Genomic DNA, 22341 nt, shown 5'->3' on the forward strand with positions numbered 1-22341 from the left:
AAAAATGTGAGTTTATAATTGAAATTCATGAAGTTTTTTATATCACCCAATTTGTGAAAAATATGGTACAGACACCATTAATATGTTTAATTTATTTGAATTTGTAATAGTCTGATATTTTTGTAATAGGTTGTTATTATATTTAGGCTGTACTTTTTTTTTTTTTTTTATATGTAAAAAATAATATCATCCGTCAGTTATTTTATTTTTATTTTGTACTCCGTGTAAGAATAGCCTCATTTTTAACTAGTAAATTCTAATTAACGCATTGCGTCTTGCTCCGGTTGGAAGAATAGTTTAACGGAAGTCACAAATTTTGATTATGGTTGGATAGTAAAAAGAAAATAAAACAAAAGAAAGAAATAAGATTGAAATACTTATTTTAATCAAACAATGTCGTTTTGAGCAGTATATAGCCACTGAGGACTCGAACTTCTTTACTGCTTGGCCAAATCATACACACGAAGAGATGTCATTTTATTCACGAATGGGATGGTTGTGAAAATTTGAAACTTGGTTATTTAATAGTATTTCATTATCAAACCTTATTCTTCTGCACTACTCCTCTCTCATTCACACGACGATAAGCAGACCTACATCATGCAGCTCCACCTAGATGTCTGACGCGCTGTCCCATTCGTACTTGGCCTCCAAGCTCCATTGGCACCTCTCCTTCATCCACAGCTCTGTTTTGGCGGAGGAGGATTCCATTGCGCCACTTGTATTCCTATGGGCTACGGCCTCGCCATACAAGAATTTTCTGCTTGGCTCTCTCCTTCCTAGCTCGAGATGTTGAAACTACTAATTCTCACACCTTCTTGGGGCTGAGCCCTGCGAGAGAAGGTGGTCCATGGGTCGAGCCTCGGTCAACAGCATGCTTCGACATGGTTCACAGCTCACTTTGAGTGACATGGTCACCAAGACACTGACAAAAAGTCATTCCTCCAAAGAATGCACAGTTTACGGTAGACTAATTCTCTGTTAGGACAGGTTATTATAGTTCAAAATATACAGTTTGAGAACTCAAGGTGTTACACACTTTGCTCAAGTAGTTCAAACAATCAATTCCCACCTAATAACTGATTTAAAACAGACAAAGGAATCAAGTACCAAAACCCTTCATACCTTTGAGGACATCTTATCAAATGACATATACCTTCTCAATATCTCTCTCACTCAACAACAGATGGAAACTAGAATAAAAAATTGAAAGCAGAAGAGTGAAAAAGATTTTCACCACTTCATTTCTTCACAAATGACAATCCATTTGCTTCGGCATACCTCTCCATAAACCTCATGAACCTGTCCCACTCTCGCGGAGTGCGCATGACATACTTGGCTTCGATCCCAGCAGGCTTCCCGTTCACGAACTTTGCATTCACATCAACTGACTGAATTGTTCCTTCCTCATCAATCATGTAGAAGCCCGTTATGTCACCAACTACGGTGGATGAGTCAAAAACAGATGGCTCGGTGAACGTGAAGATGGCCATGCCGTTAGTCCCGTCCCTTGACTTTGTTAGCCTCACGTCTGGGATCGTCTGCTCGTTAGTCCCCTGTATGAATTGGATGGTTGGTTTCACCATCATCACAGTGAACCTGCGCGTGCTGTGTATTTGGCTGTGTTTGGGGAAATTCGAGTTTGATAGATGTAAAGATTGGCCATTGAACGATGAGCTTACACGAGAATGAGTTGTTGCTATTAACAAGAAAACATAACAAACAAACAAACAGTGATTAGTGATATGAACACTTGAATTTGTTAATTAATCAGTACAGAAACAAGTTCCATGAAACTTATTCCTATCAACTATACATCAAGATCACATTTTTATCATCCAAATCTGATTGATTGAATAGAAAACCTATGTAGGAGTTAGCAACCTGTTCATCAATAACTCATTGTTTGGAAACAAAGAGGCTTCATAGAAACACAGACGAACAATTTGCAGCCTTAAGTTAAGTGAACGAATGGGGAGGAAGAAGGTCTTTTTTACTTCACGAATGAAACTATCAAAACAAGTTTAACTCTCTGTAAATTCACTAGAAAGATCATAAATGACTCAGGGTTCAATCAGCCTAAATTGAACAAGAAATCAATAATTTCTTCCTAATACAATCTTGCTTCTATTCTGACAATCTTAAATACTAATAAAAAAATGCACTGCAAACAACTAAGTATTCTTAAAATTTTAGAGCAGCCACCAAAGACAAACATTATAAGTAAAACCCACTTCACATTTCGAGTTGGTGAATTTATGTTTCAAAATTGAAGATACATAAATGAAAAAGTAACTAAGACATCAATTTCAATGAAAGGAATACCTGGAATGCAGCGAGGGTGGTGGGCGCAATGAGAGATGGGAGAAGAGAAGGCCAGAGACTGCAGTGCTGCCATGGAGAGAGATAGAGAGAGAGAAATATGAAAAGGGAGATGATAATATAGGACTAGGAGAGTGGAGGTGTGTAGTGAGGACAGCCATTCACTATGAAAACATTCTTAGCCTTTTCAAAACGGTTGGACGAAAATTATCATTTCAGATTTTACAAGGTTACTGTTTAAATAGTTTTAAATGGACTGGGCTACCCATTTATTGGGCCTGAGCCCATCTACTGAGGCTGTGTGGGCTAGAATGCTAAAAATCATTTATATTCGACCTATTGGTTTAAGAAAAAGACATTTTCAAAAAACATTAATACATAAATCATGGTTTTACAATTAACATGGATAAAATATACTGTGCATATAAAAATATTGTACAAAGTGTATAAAGTCTCGTAATGAAATTAATTGAACTAAATTAAGAGATAAAATTTTTGCTCTTCTTAGGATTTGAATTTGGTGATGCACTCATCCAGCGACTCTGATTATTATGATTTGAATACAAAAATTATTTTTTTCTCTATCTATGTGGTTCCATATCCACTTGGAATGGCCCTTCATAGTTGGGCGGGTGTAATTCAACCCTAGGCTGAAGCTGCACATGCGGGGGGTCTCTCCTACAAAGGCGTTTTAAGTCACTGTACAAATTTCAAGTCATTTATGGAGAAATTTCTGCAAATATACTTGGTGAAGAAAGAGACTTGATGAAGTATATTGCATTAAGTCTATGCAAATTTTAAACCACCGTGCAAATTTTAAGTTACCGTGCAAATTTCAAGTCATTTCGACAAATTCAGCATGTTCGACATCATCAGCGTAAACTACACAAACTTTAATTCACCGATAATTTATGGGAAATATAGTACTACAAGTTGAAAAGTTGTGTATTTTTTAAGTCTATGCAAATTTCAAACCACCGTGCAAATTTCAAGTTACCGTGCAAATTTCAAGTCATTTCGACAAATTCAGCATGTTCGACATCATCAACGTAAACTACACAAACTTTAATTCACCGATAATTTATGGGAAATATAGTACTACAAGTTGAAAAGTTGTGTATTTTTTAAGTCTATGCAAATTTCAAACCACCGTACAAATTTCAAGTTACCGTGCAAATTTCAAGTCATTTCGACAAATTCAGCATTTTCGACATCGTCAGCGTAAACTACACAAACTTTAATTCACCGATAATTTATGGGAAATTTAGTACTACAAGTTGAAAAGTTGTGTATTTTTTAAGTCTGCAAATTTCAAACCACCGTGCAAATTTCAAGTCATTTCGACAAATTCAGCATTTTCGACATCATCAGCGTAAACTACACAAACTTTAATTCACCGATAATTTATGGGAAATTTAGTACTACAAGTTGAAAAGTTGTGTATGTTTTAAGTCTGCAAATTTCAAACTACCGTGCAAATTTCAAGTCATTTCGACAAATTCAGCATTTTCGACATCATCAGCGTAAACTACACAAACTTTAATTCACCGATAATTTATGGGAAATTTAGTACTACAAGTTGAAAAGTTGTATATTTTTTAGTCACATATCAGATAGCTTAATAAATGTGTGCTTTAGAGCCCAAACAAAAGTTTCCATTTACATAAATTTATTCACCTTCTCAACTGTCTCTCTCTATATATATAGTATTTTCACCACACAAAAGATAATGGGTGAATTTCAAAAGAGAAATTATTAAAATGTTAAAGCATTAATTATTAAAATGACCAGGAAGTGAGATTCAAATAGCGTACCCTAGTAGTCATTTTTCCATTTAGGGTTATTCAACCATAATAGAATCATTTGCCTTTTTAGCGTATTAGATGAGTGGTAAAAATGCAATAAATAAACCGATCTTAGAATTATGTGCAGTGATACTATGATAGGATAGACAACCATAAAGCTCTCTACTAAAACATTATATCTATCATTATTGAGTGCAATTCCATTTGATTTAATCCCATAAATATCATCATATTTTATAAATCGAGATAATTTTCTACAAAGGCCTTATTTGGCCTATCACATTTCTTCTTATCAAATTATAAGTAAATTCTACGGAACATAACTTTGCAAATAACTTCACGTAATCATATATAATGCTTCCAAGTATTGCTAAGAACCTGTCTAATACAAATATTACCTAAAGTATTTACCAAATTATGTGAACCGTACTTGTGCGGTTGTGCCACATGTGGAATCACACACTTACACATCTCCAGTCCATCCTCCTATTATTAATTTATTATTATTTATATAGTTATCTAAAACACTAATTGTATTTAATAAGTAATTAGTACTCAGTTGTAGATTGAAATAGTTAGTGGCACACACTAGTATGCATTGTGACAGTCCCACATGAAACCACCTCATTTTCTCCACCGTATTATCCCATCTTACTATTATTGTTAATTATCAATCTAAGATTGTAAATTTTTTAAAGTTTAGAGACTATTGGCAAAATAAACTCATAGTACAGGAACCATTTTTATTGTTCACTCTATATACTTTTGGATGATAATTTGAAAATTAATGATTGGGAGGAGTTATTCGAAGATTAATAATTGTGATTTGTTGAACTAATTCGACACTTTGTCATTAAAACTAGCTTCCTATAAAAAAATGGTGAAGTAATTAATCTTGAAATTAAAAGTAATTGAGATAAAATTACTATCAATAATACTATGTACTATCTCTCTAATGTTAGACAGAGAAGGTGTAGTATCACATGGTATGGCATCAAACCACTTTAGCAACTAAATACACCCATATAATATTGTACTACATACTACATACTACATACTATGCTTGTTCTTTTTTATTTTAAATTCCCCTCACATGTTACCATGTGATGTATTTACTAGAATATTAATTAACTAAGTATATATAGATGAGAGATATATATGCATGTGAAATTTGGAAGTTTATTCTGAAAAAAAAGGATTAAGTTGGATTTCAAAACTGCAATTGCAGTTCAGATCAATCGAGGTATGATGATATTGAAATTTAGCAATTATTTAATGAACATAAAATTAAATCAGATGAACTAACTTGTTTGACCAAATTATTCCCCAAAATCAATTTCTTTTTATTTTGGACAATTATAAATTAATTTTTAATATTTCTTTTTATAGTAAACGTAAAGATAGTAATTAGTACACAAATACATTTTCCAAGGCTGGGATAAGAAAGGAGTAATCTCTTGGATTTAGTTACCAAATAATTCACCCTATTAAAAGAAAAAAGCTATCAAAGTCAACCGACTCAAAAATAACTCTTGTTTGTTCTTGATGGGATTGCATATGGCACGAAACCTTCTTAACATGCAAAGATTCTTCATTGTTGCCACTTAAATCCTTTTAGCCTGTGATTTAAAAATATTTTTAATGATTAATATGATTTTAAAAGTCCTGCTTTTAACTGATTTGCAAATAACCCTTTTATTATTTATGTTACAATTGCTAATTCTTGAAATGAAGACCTCACTATAATACTCAAATTTCAACACTCACTAAAGTAAATAGTATACACCAATAAACAATTAAAATTGGAAAAACATGTATGCTCAAGGTTTGACTGCTAAGTTACTCCACACATAAAAGAAATAAAAGTAGAGCACATTCTCCCCATGTTTGGTGGTGGATTAGATATCAATAAAAATCCAAAACTCACTATTTACAGCTCTGCAGAACCCAAGATCTCACGAGTTGCTCTTATTTTAACCAAATCTCTAGTCCCAACATATTTTTCTCCACATTCATAACACAACTAATCATTTGTCCTTCCTCCCCTTCAAAAATGATAATGGATTAGTAACAAAAATGAGTAAACACAACCATCTCTTGCTCATGAAGTTGAGAACCATAATCCTACTCCTATTTCTCTTCTACACTTGTGTTTCATCTCAACCAATAAACAGAGATGAAGCCTCAATCCTCCTCTCAATAAAGGCAAGCCTCATAGATCCACTAAACCATCTCAACACATGGGAATCCAGCACCAATGCCTCCTCCCACTGCAGCTGGAGTGGAGTGCAATGCAGCCTCAACGGTGCGGTCGTGGAGCTCAACCTCTCCCACATGAACCTCTCAGGCCGAGTCCCGGACGAAATCCAGCAGCTTAAAAGCCTCACCTCCCTCAACCTGAGCTCCAACGCGTTCGCCTCCCCGTTGCCATTGTCCTTGGCCAACCTCACAGCGCTCGAGGCCATCGACCTCAGCCAGAACTACTTCACGGATCAGTTCCCATCCGGCCTCGGATCAGCACCAGGGCTAGTGTCTGTCAATGCCTCGGGTAACAACTTCTCAGGCTACCTCCCCGGGGATCTTGCAAACGCGACACTCTTGGAGAGCCTCGACCTCAGAGGGAACTTCTTCCAAGGCAGCATTCCAATGGCCTACATGAGTTTGAACAGATTGAAATTTCTTGGTTTGTCTGGGAATAATCTCACTGGCAAAATACCACTAGAGATTGGTGAGATGACATCTTTGGAGACTGCTGTGTTGGGATACAATGAGTTTGAAGGTGGGATTCCATCACAGTTTGGAAACCTCAGTAGTCTCAAATATCTTGATCTCGCCATAGCGAATCTCCAAGGCCGGATTCCTGCAGAGCTCGGGAAGCTAAAAAAGCTCTCCACATTGTTCTTGTACAAGAACAATCTTGAAGGGGGGATCCCACCTGAGATCAGTGGCATGGCCTCACTGCAGCTGCTCGACTTGTCTGACAACGCGTTGTCTGGGGAAATCCCGGCCCGGATAGGCGATCTCAGCAACTTGCAGCTGCTGAATCTCATGTGCAATGAGCTCTCTGGTGCAGTTCCTGCATCCATCACTACACTGACTCAGCTAGCAGTGCTTGAGCTTTGGAATAACACGTTTTCGGGTGAGTTGCCACGCGATCTAGGGAAGGATATGCCTCTGCAGTGGCTGGATATCTCATCCAACTCATTCACTGGCCCCATCCCAACCACTCTCTGCAGCAGGGGAAACCTCACCAAGCTCATCCTCTTCAACAACGCGTTTTCTGGCCCGATTCCAGCCAGTTTATCGACATGTACATCGTTGGTTCGAGTGAGGATGCAGAACAATCTCCTATCTGGGACAATCCCAGTTGGATTTGGGAAGCTTGGGAGGCTTCAAAGGCTTGAACTAGCAAACAACAGCCTCACAGGTCAAATCCCAACTGATCTCTCCATTTCCACTTCTCTCTCCTCCATTGACATATCAAGAAACCACCTCCAATCCTCATTGCCTCCCTCCATCCTCACCATCCCATCTCTGCAAAGCTTCGTTGCCTCCGGAAACAGCTTGACCGGAGAGATCCCGGATCAGTTCCAGGACTGCCCTTCCCTCTCTGTGATGGATCTCTCCTCCAACCATTTCGTTGGAAGCATTCCAACCAGCATAGCCTCGTGTGATAAGCTCGTGAATCTGAATCTCCGAGACAACGAGCTAAGCGGGGAGATCCCAAAATCCATTGCCAAGATGCCTACATTGGCTGTTTTGGATCTGTCAAACAACTCTCTAACTGGAGAAATTCCTCAAGATTTTGGCAACTCACCAGCATTGGAGATGCTCAATGTCTCTTACAACAGGCTAGTAGGAGCAGTCCCTTCGAATGGCATGCTGCGTACCATCAATCCCGATGATCTAGCTGGCAACATTGCTCTCTGTGGCGGCGTGCTCTCACCTTGCTCGAAGAATGCAGCAGCATTTGCATCAAACCTAGAGAAGAAGAAGCACATTGTTAGAGGATGGATTATAGGCCTCTCAACGCTAGTAGCTCTCTTCGTAGCTGGTGTTGGTGTCCGATTTCTTTACCCGATTTGGCAAGATGGCAGCAGCAGCTTCTGCTTCAAGGAGAGGCTCGAACGAGGCAATGGAGCGTGGCCATGGAGACTGATGGCATTCCAGAGGCTCAGCTTCAACAGCAGTGAGATTCTTGCCTGCATAAAGGAGTCAAATGTGATCGGGATGGGGGCAACCGGGACGGTCTACAAGGCCGAGATACAGAGGCTCAACACAACTGTTGCTGTCAAGAAGCTCTGGAGATGGAGGAAGAGTGATGGTGATGATGATGTTGAAGTAGGAGGGAGTGATGATCTTGTGGGAGAGGTGAATCTCTTGGGAAGATTGAGGCACAGGAACATCGTAAGGCTGCTCGGATTCCTTCACAACGACTCTGATGCAATGATCATCTACGAGTTCATGGTGAATGGTAGCCTCGGAGAGGCGTTGCATCGGAAGAAGGCAGGTGTTCTGATGGTGGATTGGGTTACAAGGTACAACATTGCAGTTGGAGTTGCTCAGGGCCTTGCTTACCTCCACCACGACTGCCACCCGCCTGTGATCCACCGCGATGTGAAGTCGAACAACATCCTTCTCAATGCCAATCTTGAGGCAAGATTAGCAGATTTCGGGCTGGCCAAGATGATGATGAAGAAGAATGAGACAGTCTCTGTTGTTGCAGGATCATATGGATACATAGCACCTGGTGAGTTACTTGCATTCAATCAGTCAATCTCCACCATTGATCATATGGAAGCTAACATGTTCTGATATTTTTGACAGAGTATGGTTACACACTCAAGGTTGACGAGAAGAGTGACATCTACAGCTATGGGGTGGTTCTGATGGAGCTCGTGACCGGGAAGAGGCCGTTAGAAGAGGCGGAGTTCGGAGGATGTGTGGACATTGTGGAGTGGATAAGAGGAAAGGCTAGGAAGGAGGGAGGTTTGGAAGAAACTCTGGATCCTAGCATAGGCAATGCGAAACATGTCGCGGAAGAGATGCTGCTGGTTCTGAGGCTCGCGATTCTCTGCACTGCGAAGCAGCCCAGGGATCGCCCCTCGATGAGGGATGTCGTCTCCATGCTTGCTGAGGCCAAGCCGCGAAGAAAGACTGCTGCCAGTGAGGAAAACAGAGCAGTGTTCACTGCTGCTGCTTCATCTGTGAATCATGTGTGATTAGTTCTTTTTATGTTTTGAATTTGATGTGTAATTAGGTTACTTGATTCTTTTCTTCATCTTTTTGTATAATCTTGTAACATAGAAGAGTTATATAAGGAAATGCATAGTTTTATTCGTCGGTGACCAGGCTCGAGCGACTGTTTACCAAAAACACGGGTCGAACAGGGGAGGGGTAAAATACCTTGCACAAAATCACCTTCCAACATTCCACACACAACTCAGCAAATGAAATATATGAAAGAGGAGATAGAAAGCCATCAACCTTGTGCAAAAGCAAATGATATACATATTTTTCCCTTCTTTAAACCAGGTGGGAATGTAGCAGTTGGTGAGTGCAACACGAGAAAAGAAAATGGGCAAACTTGCCATTTCTATACTTACATTGTATCAAATGGCAATGCTTGGTATGGTTTACCTACAAACAGAAAAAAAAGGGATGGGGGCATCCGCGTTGTGCAGATGCAGGTGGCGTCCTGGCTGAAGGGTGTGTTGGAATATTATTAGTATTAAGCTGTAAAAGCGACCAAAATCATTCAGGCAAAGCCAAACCAAAACGGGGGTAACATCTTCATCTTCAAGCTTCCAGCTTCTAAAGAGAGATCGTCTAGGCGGGGTGTGTTCTCTATAAGGGAGTAACTGGCCGTCTCATGTTCCTTTCTTGAGATCCTGGAGCTGCAACAATGAAGAAACAGACATAATTGCCTATTTTAGTCAAACTATGTATAAGAATATATGTGCATACACAGAGACGTATATGAAGTGTGCCAACGAGAATCAGCATTATGAGAAGGCCAAGATGTGCATACCAAGTCCTTTGGCATCAGTCGTCCTCATGATCCGGAGCCTCCTCACAGAACTCAGAAATATCCTGACAGAAAAGAAATAATACGTCACATATGCAGCTTAGTGGATTTATTTTGGGACTAACATCTTTAAGTTCGACATAGATGAGGGAAAACTGCCTAATACATTTCACTTCTTATTTGATATTAGCCTGATATTGTGCTACGAAGCTCTATACCAAGTTGTATATAATAACTATCATGGCATGAGCATTTTGAAGATCGAAACAATTGAAAAGAGAAAATCTAATTAGTATTGTTTAGGTGTGCAAAACATATTTATCTTTCGATAAGATGCTGATGAGCATGAGGGTGTAATGCACAAGATATTGCACTTGTTCAAAAATCGTCAATAAATGCAAATACGCAAGTAGTTAAGGACATACTCCCAGGGAACATCTCCGACAAGCATCCAATCTCCGTCCTTGTCCTCGTAGGTAAGAACAAAGTCAGATGAACCATCCAGAAATCTAACAGGTTGTCTTTTAACAGCAACAGAAGCTTGCCTTTCCATATTTGATCCTAAAAAATTACCAGCAGTATCGGTTAGAAATAGACTTCCCTTGATGAAATCCTATTTTATTACAAACGATTGAAGGAGAAGCAGGAGGAGGAGAAATAACACAGTACATGGCGTTGGTTAATGATTTTTTTCTATTTTATGTCTTTTGAGTTTCATATTAAAGAAAATCTAGACGGACACTAGCCACTTACTAATATTCATACCCAAGGGAGGTAGGTAACAAGATCGAACAAAAAAACAGATTGTTCTAGAATACTCTCCCTCATCAAGGGATGAAGACAGGATAGAATCACATATATACATACAAGAGAGAGATCAGTCCTTATCAGATCAATCACGAAAACAGAATATTACCTCTGCCCCCAACTGATGCACTTGGCATAAACATGTCATCCAACGCCCGAGATAAAGTCTCGTAGCAGGTATGAGCATTCAGATCAACCTTTCTACCGATTGCAACCCCATCGATGTTCACCTTTACAAACAAAGATGTTTTGACAAATCCTTTTTCCTTTGAAATATTGTTATTTTTGCAGCTTCCATGATTGGGATTGGGTGTATCAGCGTTCTTGCTTTTACATTTATCATCAATGGACAAAAGTTGTTCAGTGACTGGCGATTTTGCCTGGTTCGACACAGTGTTCATTCTATAAGTTCGGACAGGAGGCCATCCAACAACCTGACTGCTTCCATAAGAAAATCTTTAGTCACACTAGAGAGGGCGATAGCAAATGTGCACAACCAAAACAAAATATCTCATTGCATTGCAGAAGGCTTTCATTCAAAGCAATATTATCAGAACCGACCTTCTGCGACCTAAACTAGTTCGAACTGATCTCTTCTATTGAAAACCTCATAGAAAAATGCAAAGACAAGCATAGCATATAACAAGACAACGAATTGTAGTAACAATAAACAGAGCAAATTAGAAGATCCAATGCATATATTACTTAATCGATTGTTCACTTTAGGAGGAAGCATCGAATTCGAAGCATTTGATCTAAAAGTACCCAATTCCAACAGAAATCCACAAGGCAACATCAAAAACAGTTTTTTCACATTAAATCACTAAAAACAACCATATATGAAAAATAGGCATCAACACCAGTTCCCAAATCCAACCATTCGAATCTCATGCCAATTCACAACACCAAAACAATCCCAAAAACAAAAGAAAACGAACAAATCATTAAAACTCCAATCTTGAAAAACTCAAAACTCAATATCCAACAATAAAAGTCACAATTCTTGTACTACAAATTTGTTAAGCAAAGAGACTGAGAAAAGGTGCAAGGCTTTTTAAAATCGAAAATCACCTAATTGCAGAACGGGCGGGAGGCGAACAGGGCGACTCAGCAGTTCTCTTGGTGCCGCTAGTATTCACTTTAGTAATGGAAGACGAAGACGAAGACGAAGACGAAGAAGACGACGACGTTTTGTCAGAAACCACCCCAGCAAAATCCTTAGCAGTCAAGATTCTTGCATAGTGATCCCACGCCGCCGCCGGATGCTTGGTTTTAGTCTTAGTCTTTCCACCTCCAAGGCTGAGGCCAAGCCCCAATTCGAGGTCGGACTCATCAGGGTACGAATAAGACTCCTCCGATGATGACATCGTGAACAATCAATCCACCGCCGCCGAGAAGACCAATTTGCATAAAAAGACTGAGTCTTTCTCTCTTTCCCTTCAAATGAGGGCTATGCTATGATGGGTAAAGAGAAAGGAAAAGTGGGTAAGTTTGGTGGGGAGGTGTCCTCCTTTGTCGGCTTTGTGCGCCACAACAACATTATAGATTTCTCCAAAGTGGGTCCCACGTACCCATCGAAGCTTGCTTTTTTTGGTGCAAACTCCATGTTTATGCTTAATTTTCTGAGATTATATCGAAATCCGAAACTCTCTCGTCTCCTCTCTCTCTTCTCTTCACTCCGAATCTAATCGAGCCTTTTATCTGGTACTGGTAAAGAACGAACCTTTTTTCTGTTTTAGGGGAAACCACACATGCCTAATTTGATCTACCTTTCTCTATGTTTCGTAATCTTTCGGTTGTTCCATTTATTTTTGTTAGGAAATGGAAAGTTCTGAGTTTAAATGCTTGTTTTCTTTTAGCTATTTAACTGAATACTCCATGTTTAATTAATAGTAAAAAATACTAGTACTTGATTGTTAGGACTCTAATTAGTAGTATGTTGAACCTTGAAAGTTAGAATTTCATATTTATAATTAGCTGGAAGGAATTCGATTCCAAAATTTATTACTACGTACATGAGGTACACATTTCAGGATTGTTACAGTATTCTAGGATTGTTATTCAATCGCAATATGTACATATTTTACCTATCATAGAATTCTTACACTGCATATTTTTATTTATTTTTAAGTATTAAAATACCACATACTATAGCTTTTAATTAGTAGTGATTTGACTGCATCTATTATTACCATTTTCACATGCTCTCAAATTAATGCCCTCTTCGTCCGCGAATAAGAGTCTATTTTCTTCACTTTAATCCGTCCGTGAATAAGGATCTCGATTTATTTTTATCATAAATGATAATAGGATACCAAGTTCTACACATTTTAATTAAAACTAACATATACAAATACAAGGGAGACTTGTATACAAATGACTCATAACCGAAAATTGTAGAAGTCGCGGATAGATAGCGTTATGAAAGCGTAGAGATGCTTTGAGGGAGGTAGGGACTAACGCGACTCTACGCCAAGAGACAAGCCGACAAGATGTGGGGCACCCAACCTCACACAACTCAACACCTCTTCAACTAGTGGACCCCACCCCAAGGAGGAATGTGACATTTTTATGAATTCATTTTTCAAAAATGCAAAAAATGGGATTTATTTCATTCTACAAAAATTGAAAAACTAACAATACCAATACTAATTTTTGTGAATGTAGTATTTTGCAAAATTTGTATGCGTCGAAAGATGATAAGATAATCACCCAACTCTGGGTAATAAAATGAGTTTATTTTCTTACCAACTCTTGTTAGCTAGGGTAAGATTTGAATCCTTTAACATTCAAGAAATTCTTCAAATTTTACCTTATAAAAAAGTGAATCAATAAACTCAAGTTGCAGTTGGTAATTACATGTGACACGAGAACCAGTACAACACCTTTTACTGATAAATTAAATAATACAACTATAAAGTAAAGTTCATGTACCTCAACACAACATGACAACAACAATATCAGCCAGAGACTGAATCTGATCTTCAGAGATCTTTCTATATATATGTACGCAGCTGAAGAATTTACTATTACAACATACCAAGTCTTCTTCAACTATGATGATGACGACGACATTGTTTAACCCAATATCACGATGATAAGAGGAACTTGACACTAGAGCATACTCTTCTCCAACTATAATGCTATGAACATGTATTTACATATCTTGTGTGAGAGTTTCGGTGTCAAGTCGTATTCTATTAGCATATCAGCCAATGAAGGAGTCGCCATCATCAATAGCCTAATCGGTCTTTGCTCGGGGTTATATACAACATAATCTCCAATAGGTGTAGAGACAACATGTTGAGAGACTTGGTTTAAGGGAGGCTACCATCTTTCATCTCCAAACCAGTTGTTCTTCTCCTTTGGACCAGTGGGACCGTCTTCGCCATACAGCTCCAATGGCAACTTGCTGAGAATGTTGTTCATAGAATTCCTGAACAAGGGGGGTAAGCGTTTGACGATCTTATCCAACTCTGTTCTGGAATCATAGACAATTCTTGGCCCCCATTTCCTCATATATTGTAACCAACAAGGTTCTTTGACTACATCGCCAAGATAATCAGCTGCAACGATTTCATATTGCCTGCTTGAATCAATAAAATAATCACTGCTAGCAGCATCATTCCTCACTCCAATCCCGAGTTTTGAATTGCCCTGGATGTAGGTTCCTGGGTGAGGATAGCTAGCATGACCATTTCTTGATGAATAAATGATGGCTTTGTTCCCCTTGATAAACTCCAAATCATAAGCATCTACCCATTCACCTCCACTATGCTGGGAAAAGTATATGCTCCATAGCTCCCCAGTGAAATTGCTTATCCGAAGAGTGAAGTGCTCCCAGTCACCTACATGACGACCAACCTTGCTGAGGCCGATACTCATCATCCCAATCTTCAATGTGCCCGGCCCGTTGAAAGGGCAAAAAACCCACATTACAATATCTGTGAAAGTCCCTCCAAATGCTGGTTTAACATGTAGATAAAGAACGGCACTTTCTATGTTTCCATGCTTAAGTTTCTCCTTCCCTCCATCACGGGGCAAATCTATCCAATAATGTCCATCGTTTGACCCTCCACTGGGGAGAACGGAACCTTCAGCGTCAATGGCCTGTATTGACTCACCCGTACTATACAAGAGTGCTCCACTTTGGAAGAACCATGAGACTGAAGATGGTAGATAGACCTCATTAGGATGAAAGAAAACAGTAGGTCCATAATGCTCGATGATTGCATGAATTTGATCCATGTTGGGCATTGCATGTAAATTAGGATCCAAGTTCTTCAAGCATGCAATGTCAAGCTCTTCCCCTAAACTACAGTTACTACACAATGCACTGCAATAGAAAGTACCCGTTGATACACCTCGTCCATAAATTCCACGATTTAGAGGCCTTGCATTCCAAACAGTAAGGGGGACTTTCAAAAACTTGGAATACATGCATGCTATTAGGGGACGAGCCTCACATGTATCAGTTAGGTCAGCACGAACACATTTCACCTCATTCGTCTCTGGTTTCTTCGACTTGTTGGTCACCACGAAGCCCAACGCTTTATAACCCTCCGGCGGTTGTGGTAACCAGAAGTAACCGCATCCATCAAAGTTCTCATCTCCTCCATCGTATGAACTCCATACTAATGAATAATCCACAGGATCCAGAAGGGCTGGCATGTGGTCAGAACGGTGGGTCGAACGATCATGTCGACCAGCTGCTTCCCTAGCAACAAGAACAAAGCCTCGTAAAGGCTTTTTATCTGATTGACAATAGTGACCAAGACAATAGAATCCATCAGGGATTAAAATTGGTTTATAAAAGCTGATGCTTTGTTTCCCATCCGTGGAAGGGTTGGAACACCAAATAAACTCAAAGTTAGTTATTTGGCAAACCTCTAATCCTCCTAAATCAATCCTTGAGGTAGCGAATCCCGAACCTGTGTGTATTTAAATCCAGTAAGCTCATAGAACTAGCAAAAAGTTAATAGGAAAATCTATCATACCAATGGAATCAAACTGAAGAGTACACGAGCATAATAAAGACAAGCATCAAGATAACTTAACATGGTATGCTTACACAATGAAGAAAACGATTCTTTGATTTCTCAAGTAGCTTAGAGCACATTCTATATCCAAAATTCATCCTGGTCTAAACTACAAACCGTGAAACTAATCAACTATACAAAATAAACAGCTCATCGATCATGAACACCAAAACCCTCAAGATTACAGCTTGATTGCTATGAGCAAGGCTATAGACATCACAATTTGAAGTCACATAACCAAAAATATGATCAGAATCAATCATAGAAAATAAAACAAACAACGAAATCTCTCCCTCTCTCTCACACACAGACACAGAGAGAAAGAAAACAACACATAGCAATGTTACAATACAAAGGGAAAAAAACACAAATCTCAAAAAAATTACAAAGCAAGACAGATAACGATCTCAAGGTCAAAATCAATCGAGATGACGTACCTTGAGGCCATTGTGGAAGGGGTTCGGGCAAAGAGAAGAATTCGGGTTCGGGTGGAGCGAAATCGGTGACACTGTTCCATGACAAACATCTACATCCCAACATCTTAAGCAACCGACACCAGCGGCGGATCCAGGTGGGGCCCGGCGGGGTCGGCCAACGCTCAAAAACCCGCCTCCGACCCCACGGCAGCCTTCTCCACGGAACCGAAGCAGGTAAGAAATTAAATTAAAAATTAGAGAAACGAAGAAGAGAAGAGATATACATATACAGCAGCATCACCGTAGATAGAAAAAAAATTTGATAAGATTTCAATAAGAAATTTGGGGAGCTGAGAATTTTGCGTTTGGGGAAGAACATTCGTTGTTCTTTTTTCATTCGCTAATTTGGGATTTGGGCTTAAATAATGAGAGTGGGGATTTGGGCTTCCATAAATAAATTTATTTTCTTAATACTAATTGTTATCGAAATTTTTTTATTTGAAAACCGTCATAGCTGTATAAATATATTCATTATTATCTATGTTCATATTACTTTAATATTATGATCAGTATCCAAATTTGGTATCTCACGGAAATTCAGTCTATTTCTTATCACAGGAGTACTATTAAGTCATCAAAAAATACAATATATTGAATATCAATTTTATAATACAAACAATATATTGAGTACCAATTTTATAATACAAACAATCGGAACGCACGTAACTTGTATGGATATTAGTAAGAATCAAGTATTGTGCATAATAAATGATGATATTACTTAAATTTAATGTATTATTTTCAAAAATTTACTTCATTTAAATATTAGTAGTATATTTTTAAAAACTCCATCCATTTGAAAAAAATAAAAGTTCTTTTTTAGTCTGTTACCTGAAAATAGAAATTTTCCATTTCAGGAAATGAGCCTACAATCTATTAACATTAATTTCACTATTTTTTTCTCTTCATCTCTCTTACTTTACCAATTTTATATTAAAACTCGTATCATTTCCAAAGTTTCTATTTTTAAAAAACGGAAAAGAACTATTTAAATAAAATATATAAAACATATTTCTCGCTTAGTTGGACCCCACGAGTTTTATATCCTGGATCTGCCATCAACACCAATTCATGATAGCACCAAAAACCACATAAAGAATTCTCGAGATTTTGGTGAAAACGTGGAATCGACTCAAGGTAAAAAGCGCGATGAATCGTTGATTATTTGGGAATTCTTCTTTATGTAACTCTTTGTTTCCTCCTCATAACGATCGTCGCTTCCGAGAATCAAGAATTATTGGTGCTCATGCGACCCAAGATCCGACCCAGATTAGCTATACTGGTTATTCGGACCATGTCTATGTCTCTTAGAGCATCCCCATCCGTGCTCTTATTTAAGAGCACGGGGGTAAGCCCGGACCCACTTTTACTCCCTGTCCTTAGGTAAGAGCACAACACCCACATTTGTGCTCTTCCGCAATGACAAGCTCAAGGGTCCCACCATTCTATTATTCAATTTAAATACTTCAATTACAAAAAACATTTCTACAATATAAAAATTACATAATTAAAATTCTACAAATAAAAAATTACATAATTAAAGACTAAAAAATACCCCCGTGGAAGACTAGTCATCTATCCCCAATGTTCGCCGGGGACCCCGTATCATTGCCACATATGTTGCAAGTTGGTCGGGAGTCATGCTAGACCTATCGGCCGCATTGAGTTGACCCAAGAGGGTCCACAACGAGTTGGTCGGGGATTGAGGTGGCACAAAGGGAGCGAGGGCGGATGGAGTCGGGGCGCAACGGCGGTTGGTCGTCGCCTTCTTCCTTCCTTGCGGCTGGCGGGAACTGCTCGGGCCAGCGTCAGGGCTACCCAAGTTAGTTCCGGCAAGTTGGGTAGACACATCATCGGAGGCGCCGTCGGATAGGGCTACCGACCTCGACCGTTTGCTTGGAGGAGGATGCTACTATGCCACCCCTATACTTCGGATGTTGGCGCCCCTCCTGCCAACAACTGAGGTACTTGAACGGTTTCAACTCCAAGCTTTGGTAGGTCGCCAAGGCGGCACTGATGATGTCGAGCTCGCTCTTGCCACTCCCCGCCGCCCGCTCTTCCTCTTGGTAATACCCCTGAAACTTACTGATTGCCTCGTTGGCTCTGAAGATGCAATTACGCACCATACTATCATTGCGATAGATAGTTCCCCCCGGCCGGGTTTCCATTGTAAAGACGAGTGATGCGCCACCAATACGTTTCCTCGGTTTGGTTCGTGCCAACGTCCGGATCTTCGGAGACTGCCAAGTAGCTTTGAACATCTGGATCATCTCATCCGGAGTGTACTGGGTGCGGGTACCACGAGTAGGAGTAGAGCTGCCGCTCCCTCCCAAGCCGGATTCGGGTGCCCACCCGTATCGCCCATCGGGGGCATCTCGGGCGTCCACCGGATAAGGCCGATAGCCACCCGGAACTTGAGAACCTTGGGTTTGAGGAGGGGCCGAAAATTGCGTTTCCGGACTAGAGAATGGCTCGGAGCCGAACCATTCGTGGTTCCAACCGCGGGAGCCGGAAGGATGATCGCCGGAGCCGGCCATTGTGTAGTGTGGTGGGAATTTAGATGAGAGAATAGATGAGAATTGATGACAAAATAGATGAGAGAATTTAGATGATAGAATAGATGAGAATTGTGTAGTGTTATGAGAATTGTGTAGTGTTATGAGAATTTTTTTGTGTTGAAATGAGAGTATTAATAGATGAAAATGCGAATTTTGGGGGAAAAAATTGAAAAATAAAATAAAAATGTGTATAAAACGGTTATAATTTATTGGAAAGTGAGAAAATATTTTTTTTATTTAAAAATGTTTTTTTAATTAATTTCAAAAAAATTTAATTATAAAAAATAAAAAATAAAAATCAATTTGCCAACGGCTATGCTGTTAGCCAATCAGGAGTTGTCACGTCACATCTTTACTTTGACTTTTAGGTTTGTCCATAACTTTTACAACTAAATATAAAATTATGGGTTTTCTTAAAATTTATACTATTATCCTCTATTGTTAAAACCAAAACAACTGTGTCAAAATTAAATAGAATAGGATATGTCAATAAAATCATATCGTTTTATATATATCGCTTTCAATTAATACTCAAACTATAATGATGTTTTGTTTTTATATTATTTGATTTTATCATGTTAATTTCAGTGTGATTATTATAAGACAATTAAGAAAAATTTAAAAATTATAACAACCTAGATTCAAATGAAATGAATTGAATATACACGGTGCACCTAAAGCCTTCTAGAAGGCTAATATAACATTTATATTGAAAAAGATGAAAGGACCTAATTAAATTGGTGTGGCTACAATTGTAACGTAATTCACCAAAATTTGGAAACATTGTAAACAACACAAAAATGAAAATTAAAAGGGCCACGAGGGGTACATGTACGGCTGGAAAAAATTAACAAATCAAAACGAATATTGCTAATTGAGAGTATAATCCAAAACCAACGTTTTCCAGTCAAATTATGTGTTGGAATTTACTCGTAAATACTACAAGCCATCATTTTTCTATCTTCAATTCTCCACCTTAGAAAATCAAAACACGGCCTCAACTACACTGGCCTGATATAATAATTATATTTTCTTTTGCTTATTATTTAATTTCCTAAATACTGAATTTTATATTCTGCATATAAATAGAATATCTCCTCCAATTGCATTTTATTCTAAAGATTAGCCTCCATTCTTTGTTGAAGAGCATTAAGGTAAAGTCACTAAATAGGGAGTAGTTGTATTCAATTATATAGGTAATTTTTTTCCATTTTAATATGATTCATGAATGCAGTCACTAATTTTTAAAAAGACTTCATTGAAATATATGAAATGAAATTATGAATCCCAGCTGTTTATTATTAGTAGGTTTTTTTCACAATGACAGTATTTAATTATTATGAATCCTACTTGATTAATCTCTCCACAGAATCCCTATCTTTCCTAACAACTGAAACACACACACACACACAGTGAAAATCATGATGCTGAGAAGCTCTTCAACGCCAGTTCTTGGATCTCTTCTTCAATCATTCTCGGATTCCTCCAACAACAGCGGCAACAGCCAACACCAATCTGAGCTACACAAACAACCCAAAATCTCATGTCAATGTAGCAGCAACGGAGGAGGATCTCAGGATTTCAAAAAATCCCTAATTCATAAATCGCCTTCATTATCCGATATCAAAGCCGGCAGCGGCGGCGGATTCCGACGCGCTCAATCCGATGGAAATCTGGAACGATTGGGCGGTGATGCCTCTTCGTACGAGTTCAATCCGCCGAAGAGATCGACGCGGAGGACTTCATTGGAGGCGATTCCGTCGTTCTCAGCCAACAATCTATGGACTTCTTTCGAAGACGACGAAGACGATTACGAAGGGATTGATGGTGATGGGGAAATTGGTGGTGGACTCGATTACAATCCAGTGAGAGCTGAACAGATTGTGTTTGAAAAAGTGGCGAGGAGTGCGATTGCTTATGGTAGTGAGGGTTTGGGATCGCAGAGTGAGGGGAAGATGTACCTCGCGTCAGGGATCGGAGTGTCGGGTGTTGATTTCGCTGGCCGTGGAGGCGGCGGTGGTGGCAGAGGAACCTGCAAGCCTGTGGATTTTGATAAGGAGGGCGGCGGCGCCAGCGTGGAGGAGCATTACAAGAGAATGTTGGAACAAAATCCGGGCGATCCATTGTTTCTCAGAAACTATGCAGAGTTCTTGTATAAGGTATATATTCGTTTTTATATTTTTATTTACGGAAAATGATCGATTTTGCCTCATCATTTGGGATGTTTAATCGGATATGTCTACTCGTTACCGAAATTACACGTCGATGGAGTACTCAATGAGTAATTTTGACTAATCAACATGTTATTTGGATAATTAACGCCTAATTTCGATTGTTAAGTTGATGCTTGTTGCCTAAAACAATTGACTCTTTATCCTTTTTATACTATATTTTGTGTAATCATGTTTTTCTTTTCTATGTTTTTTTAGAGAAATGTATCTTTTCTTTCAAAATCTCTCAACTTCATGAAATTTTGATTTATGCTTTGATTTCCCAATAAAAGTCCAACTTTAGGAAAAGTGTGGCTTATGTCCTATTTGTTAGAAATGTTTTCTGAAAAAACATTGAAACTACCTTTGTGTTGAGCTTTTAATATTGAGAATTAGGCTAGAGTTTGGAAATTTTGAAATAATTTCTGATGATTTGAAGTAATTGTGGGGCAGATTAAGGGAGATGTAGGGGCAGCTGAAGAGTACTATGCAAGGGCAATATTAGCAGATCAAGAAGATGGAGAAACTCTGTCACAATATGCTAAAATAATGTGGGAGGTGCATCATGATAGAGACAGAGCTGCAAACTATTTCCAAAGAGCACTTGAAGCTTCATCTCAGAACAGGTATCTACCTATCTATCTACGAATCCACACAAAAACTATGCTTTTATTGGTAGAGTTACAAACAACTGTGTGTTTTTGTATGAGCAGCCATATACATGCGGCCTATGCGAATTTCCTCTGGGATGCGGAGGAGGATGAGGATGAGGACGAGGTTGAAGAAAACATGGCTGGTAGTCAGCCATTCGTGCACCAAGGAGTCATGGCTTCTGCAACAGCATAGATTTGTAGTCAATTGATGCAAAGTTGCAAACACATCAGAAGTAGAGGCTGATCAGAATTGAATGTCCCAAATTGTAATGAGAATAGGTCTTGTGTGCTGTTAGTTACTTGGTGAACTTGCAAAGTAGATAATATTTGTTCCAGTCCACATAATAGGAAGATAAGTATGTAAATTTGGCAATTGGTATTGGCTTAATTGAAGGGAAATTTGTGGTTACTTCAAATCTTCTACTTTTAGTTTCAGTTCCATT

The 22341-nt window shown here is 38.8% G+C and overlaps 5 protein-coding genes across 9 annotated transcripts; 2 read left to right on the forward strand and 3 right to left on the reverse strand.

The window, feature by feature from the left end:
* Positions 1-1099: 1099 nt before the first annotated feature.
* On the reverse strand, positions 1100-2489 carry LOC125218570 (photosystem II reaction center Psb28 protein). The gene is made up of 2 exons (XM_048120257.1): positions 2326-2489; positions 1100-1699 (listed from the first exon to the last, which is right to left on the reverse strand). The coding sequence occupies exons 1-2, from the start codon at positions 2396-2398 to the stop codon at positions 1242-1244; spliced, it is 531 nt and encodes a 176-aa protein (XP_047976214.1). The 5' UTR covers positions 2399-2489; the 3' UTR covers positions 1100-1241.
* A 3524-nt stretch (positions 2490-6013) lies between these two features.
* Positions 6014-9475, forward strand: LOC125221740 (MDIS1-interacting receptor like kinase 1). The gene is made up of 2 exons (XM_048123962.1): positions 6014-8877; positions 8955-9475. The coding sequence occupies exons 1-2, from the start codon at positions 6204-6206 to the stop codon at positions 9347-9349; spliced, it is 3069 nt and encodes a 1022-aa protein (XP_047979919.1). The 5' UTR covers positions 6014-6203; the 3' UTR covers positions 9350-9475.
* Positions 9476-9615: 140 nt separating this feature from the next.
* LOC125221741 (auxin-responsive protein IAA13-like) lies at positions 9616-12476 on the reverse strand. Its single transcript, XM_048123964.1, has 5 exons — positions 12034-12476; positions 11072-11400; positions 10581-10716; positions 10159-10220; positions 9616-10024 (listed from the first exon to the last, which is right to left on the reverse strand). The coding sequence occupies exons 1-5, from the start codon at positions 12327-12329 to the stop codon at positions 9975-9977; spliced, it is 873 nt and encodes a 290-aa protein (XP_047979921.1). The 5' UTR covers positions 12330-12476; the 3' UTR covers positions 9616-9974.
* Positions 12477-13824: 1348 nt separating this feature from the next.
* Positions 13825-16789, reverse strand: LOC125223161. Of its 3 annotated transcripts, XM_048126170.1 has the most exons (4): positions 16702-16784; positions 16439-16629; positions 15315-15893; positions 13825-15128 (listed from the first exon to the last, which is right to left on the reverse strand). In XM_048126170.1, exons 1-4 carry the CDS (start codon positions 16713-16715, stop codon positions 14290-14292), a joined length of 1623 nt encoding a protein of 540 aa, XP_047982127.1. In that variant the 5' UTR covers positions 16716-16784; the 3' UTR covers positions 13825-14289. The 3 variants fall into 3 exon arrangements, with proteins under 3 accessions (XP_047982127.1, XP_047982128.1, XP_047982125.1); XM_048126171.1 differs by having other exon boundaries at positions 13825-15893; positions 16719-16789; XM_048126168.1 differs by having other exon boundaries at positions 13825-15893; positions 16702-16785.
* Positions 16790-20048: 3259 nt separating this feature from the next.
* LOC125224015 lies at positions 20049-22307 on the forward strand. 3 transcript variants are annotated; one of them, XM_048127354.1, is made up of 4 exons: positions 20049-20189; positions 20449-21194; positions 21699-21871; positions 21959-22307. In XM_048127354.1, exons 2-4 carry the CDS (start codon positions 20457-20459, stop codon positions 22089-22091), a joined length of 1044 nt encoding a protein of 347 aa, XP_047983311.1. In that variant the 5' UTR covers positions 20049-20189; positions 20449-20456; the 3' UTR covers positions 22092-22307. The 3 variants fall into 3 exon arrangements, with proteins under 3 accessions (XP_047983311.1, XP_047983310.1, XP_047983309.1); XM_048127353.1 differs by having other exon boundaries at positions 20052-20189; positions 20405-21194; XM_048127352.1 differs by lacking the exon at positions 20049-20189 and having other exon boundaries at positions 20257-21194.
* The last annotated feature ends 34 nt before the right edge of the window (positions 22308-22341 follow it).

Source organism: Salvia hispanica, chromosome 4 (genome assembly GCF_023119035.1).
Source record: "Salvia hispanica cultivar TCC Black 2014 chromosome 4, UniMelb_Shisp_WGS_1.0, whole genome shotgun sequence".
In the NCBI taxonomy this organism is placed as follows: Eukaryota; Viridiplantae; Streptophyta; class Magnoliopsida; order Lamiales; family Lamiaceae; genus Salvia; species Salvia hispanica.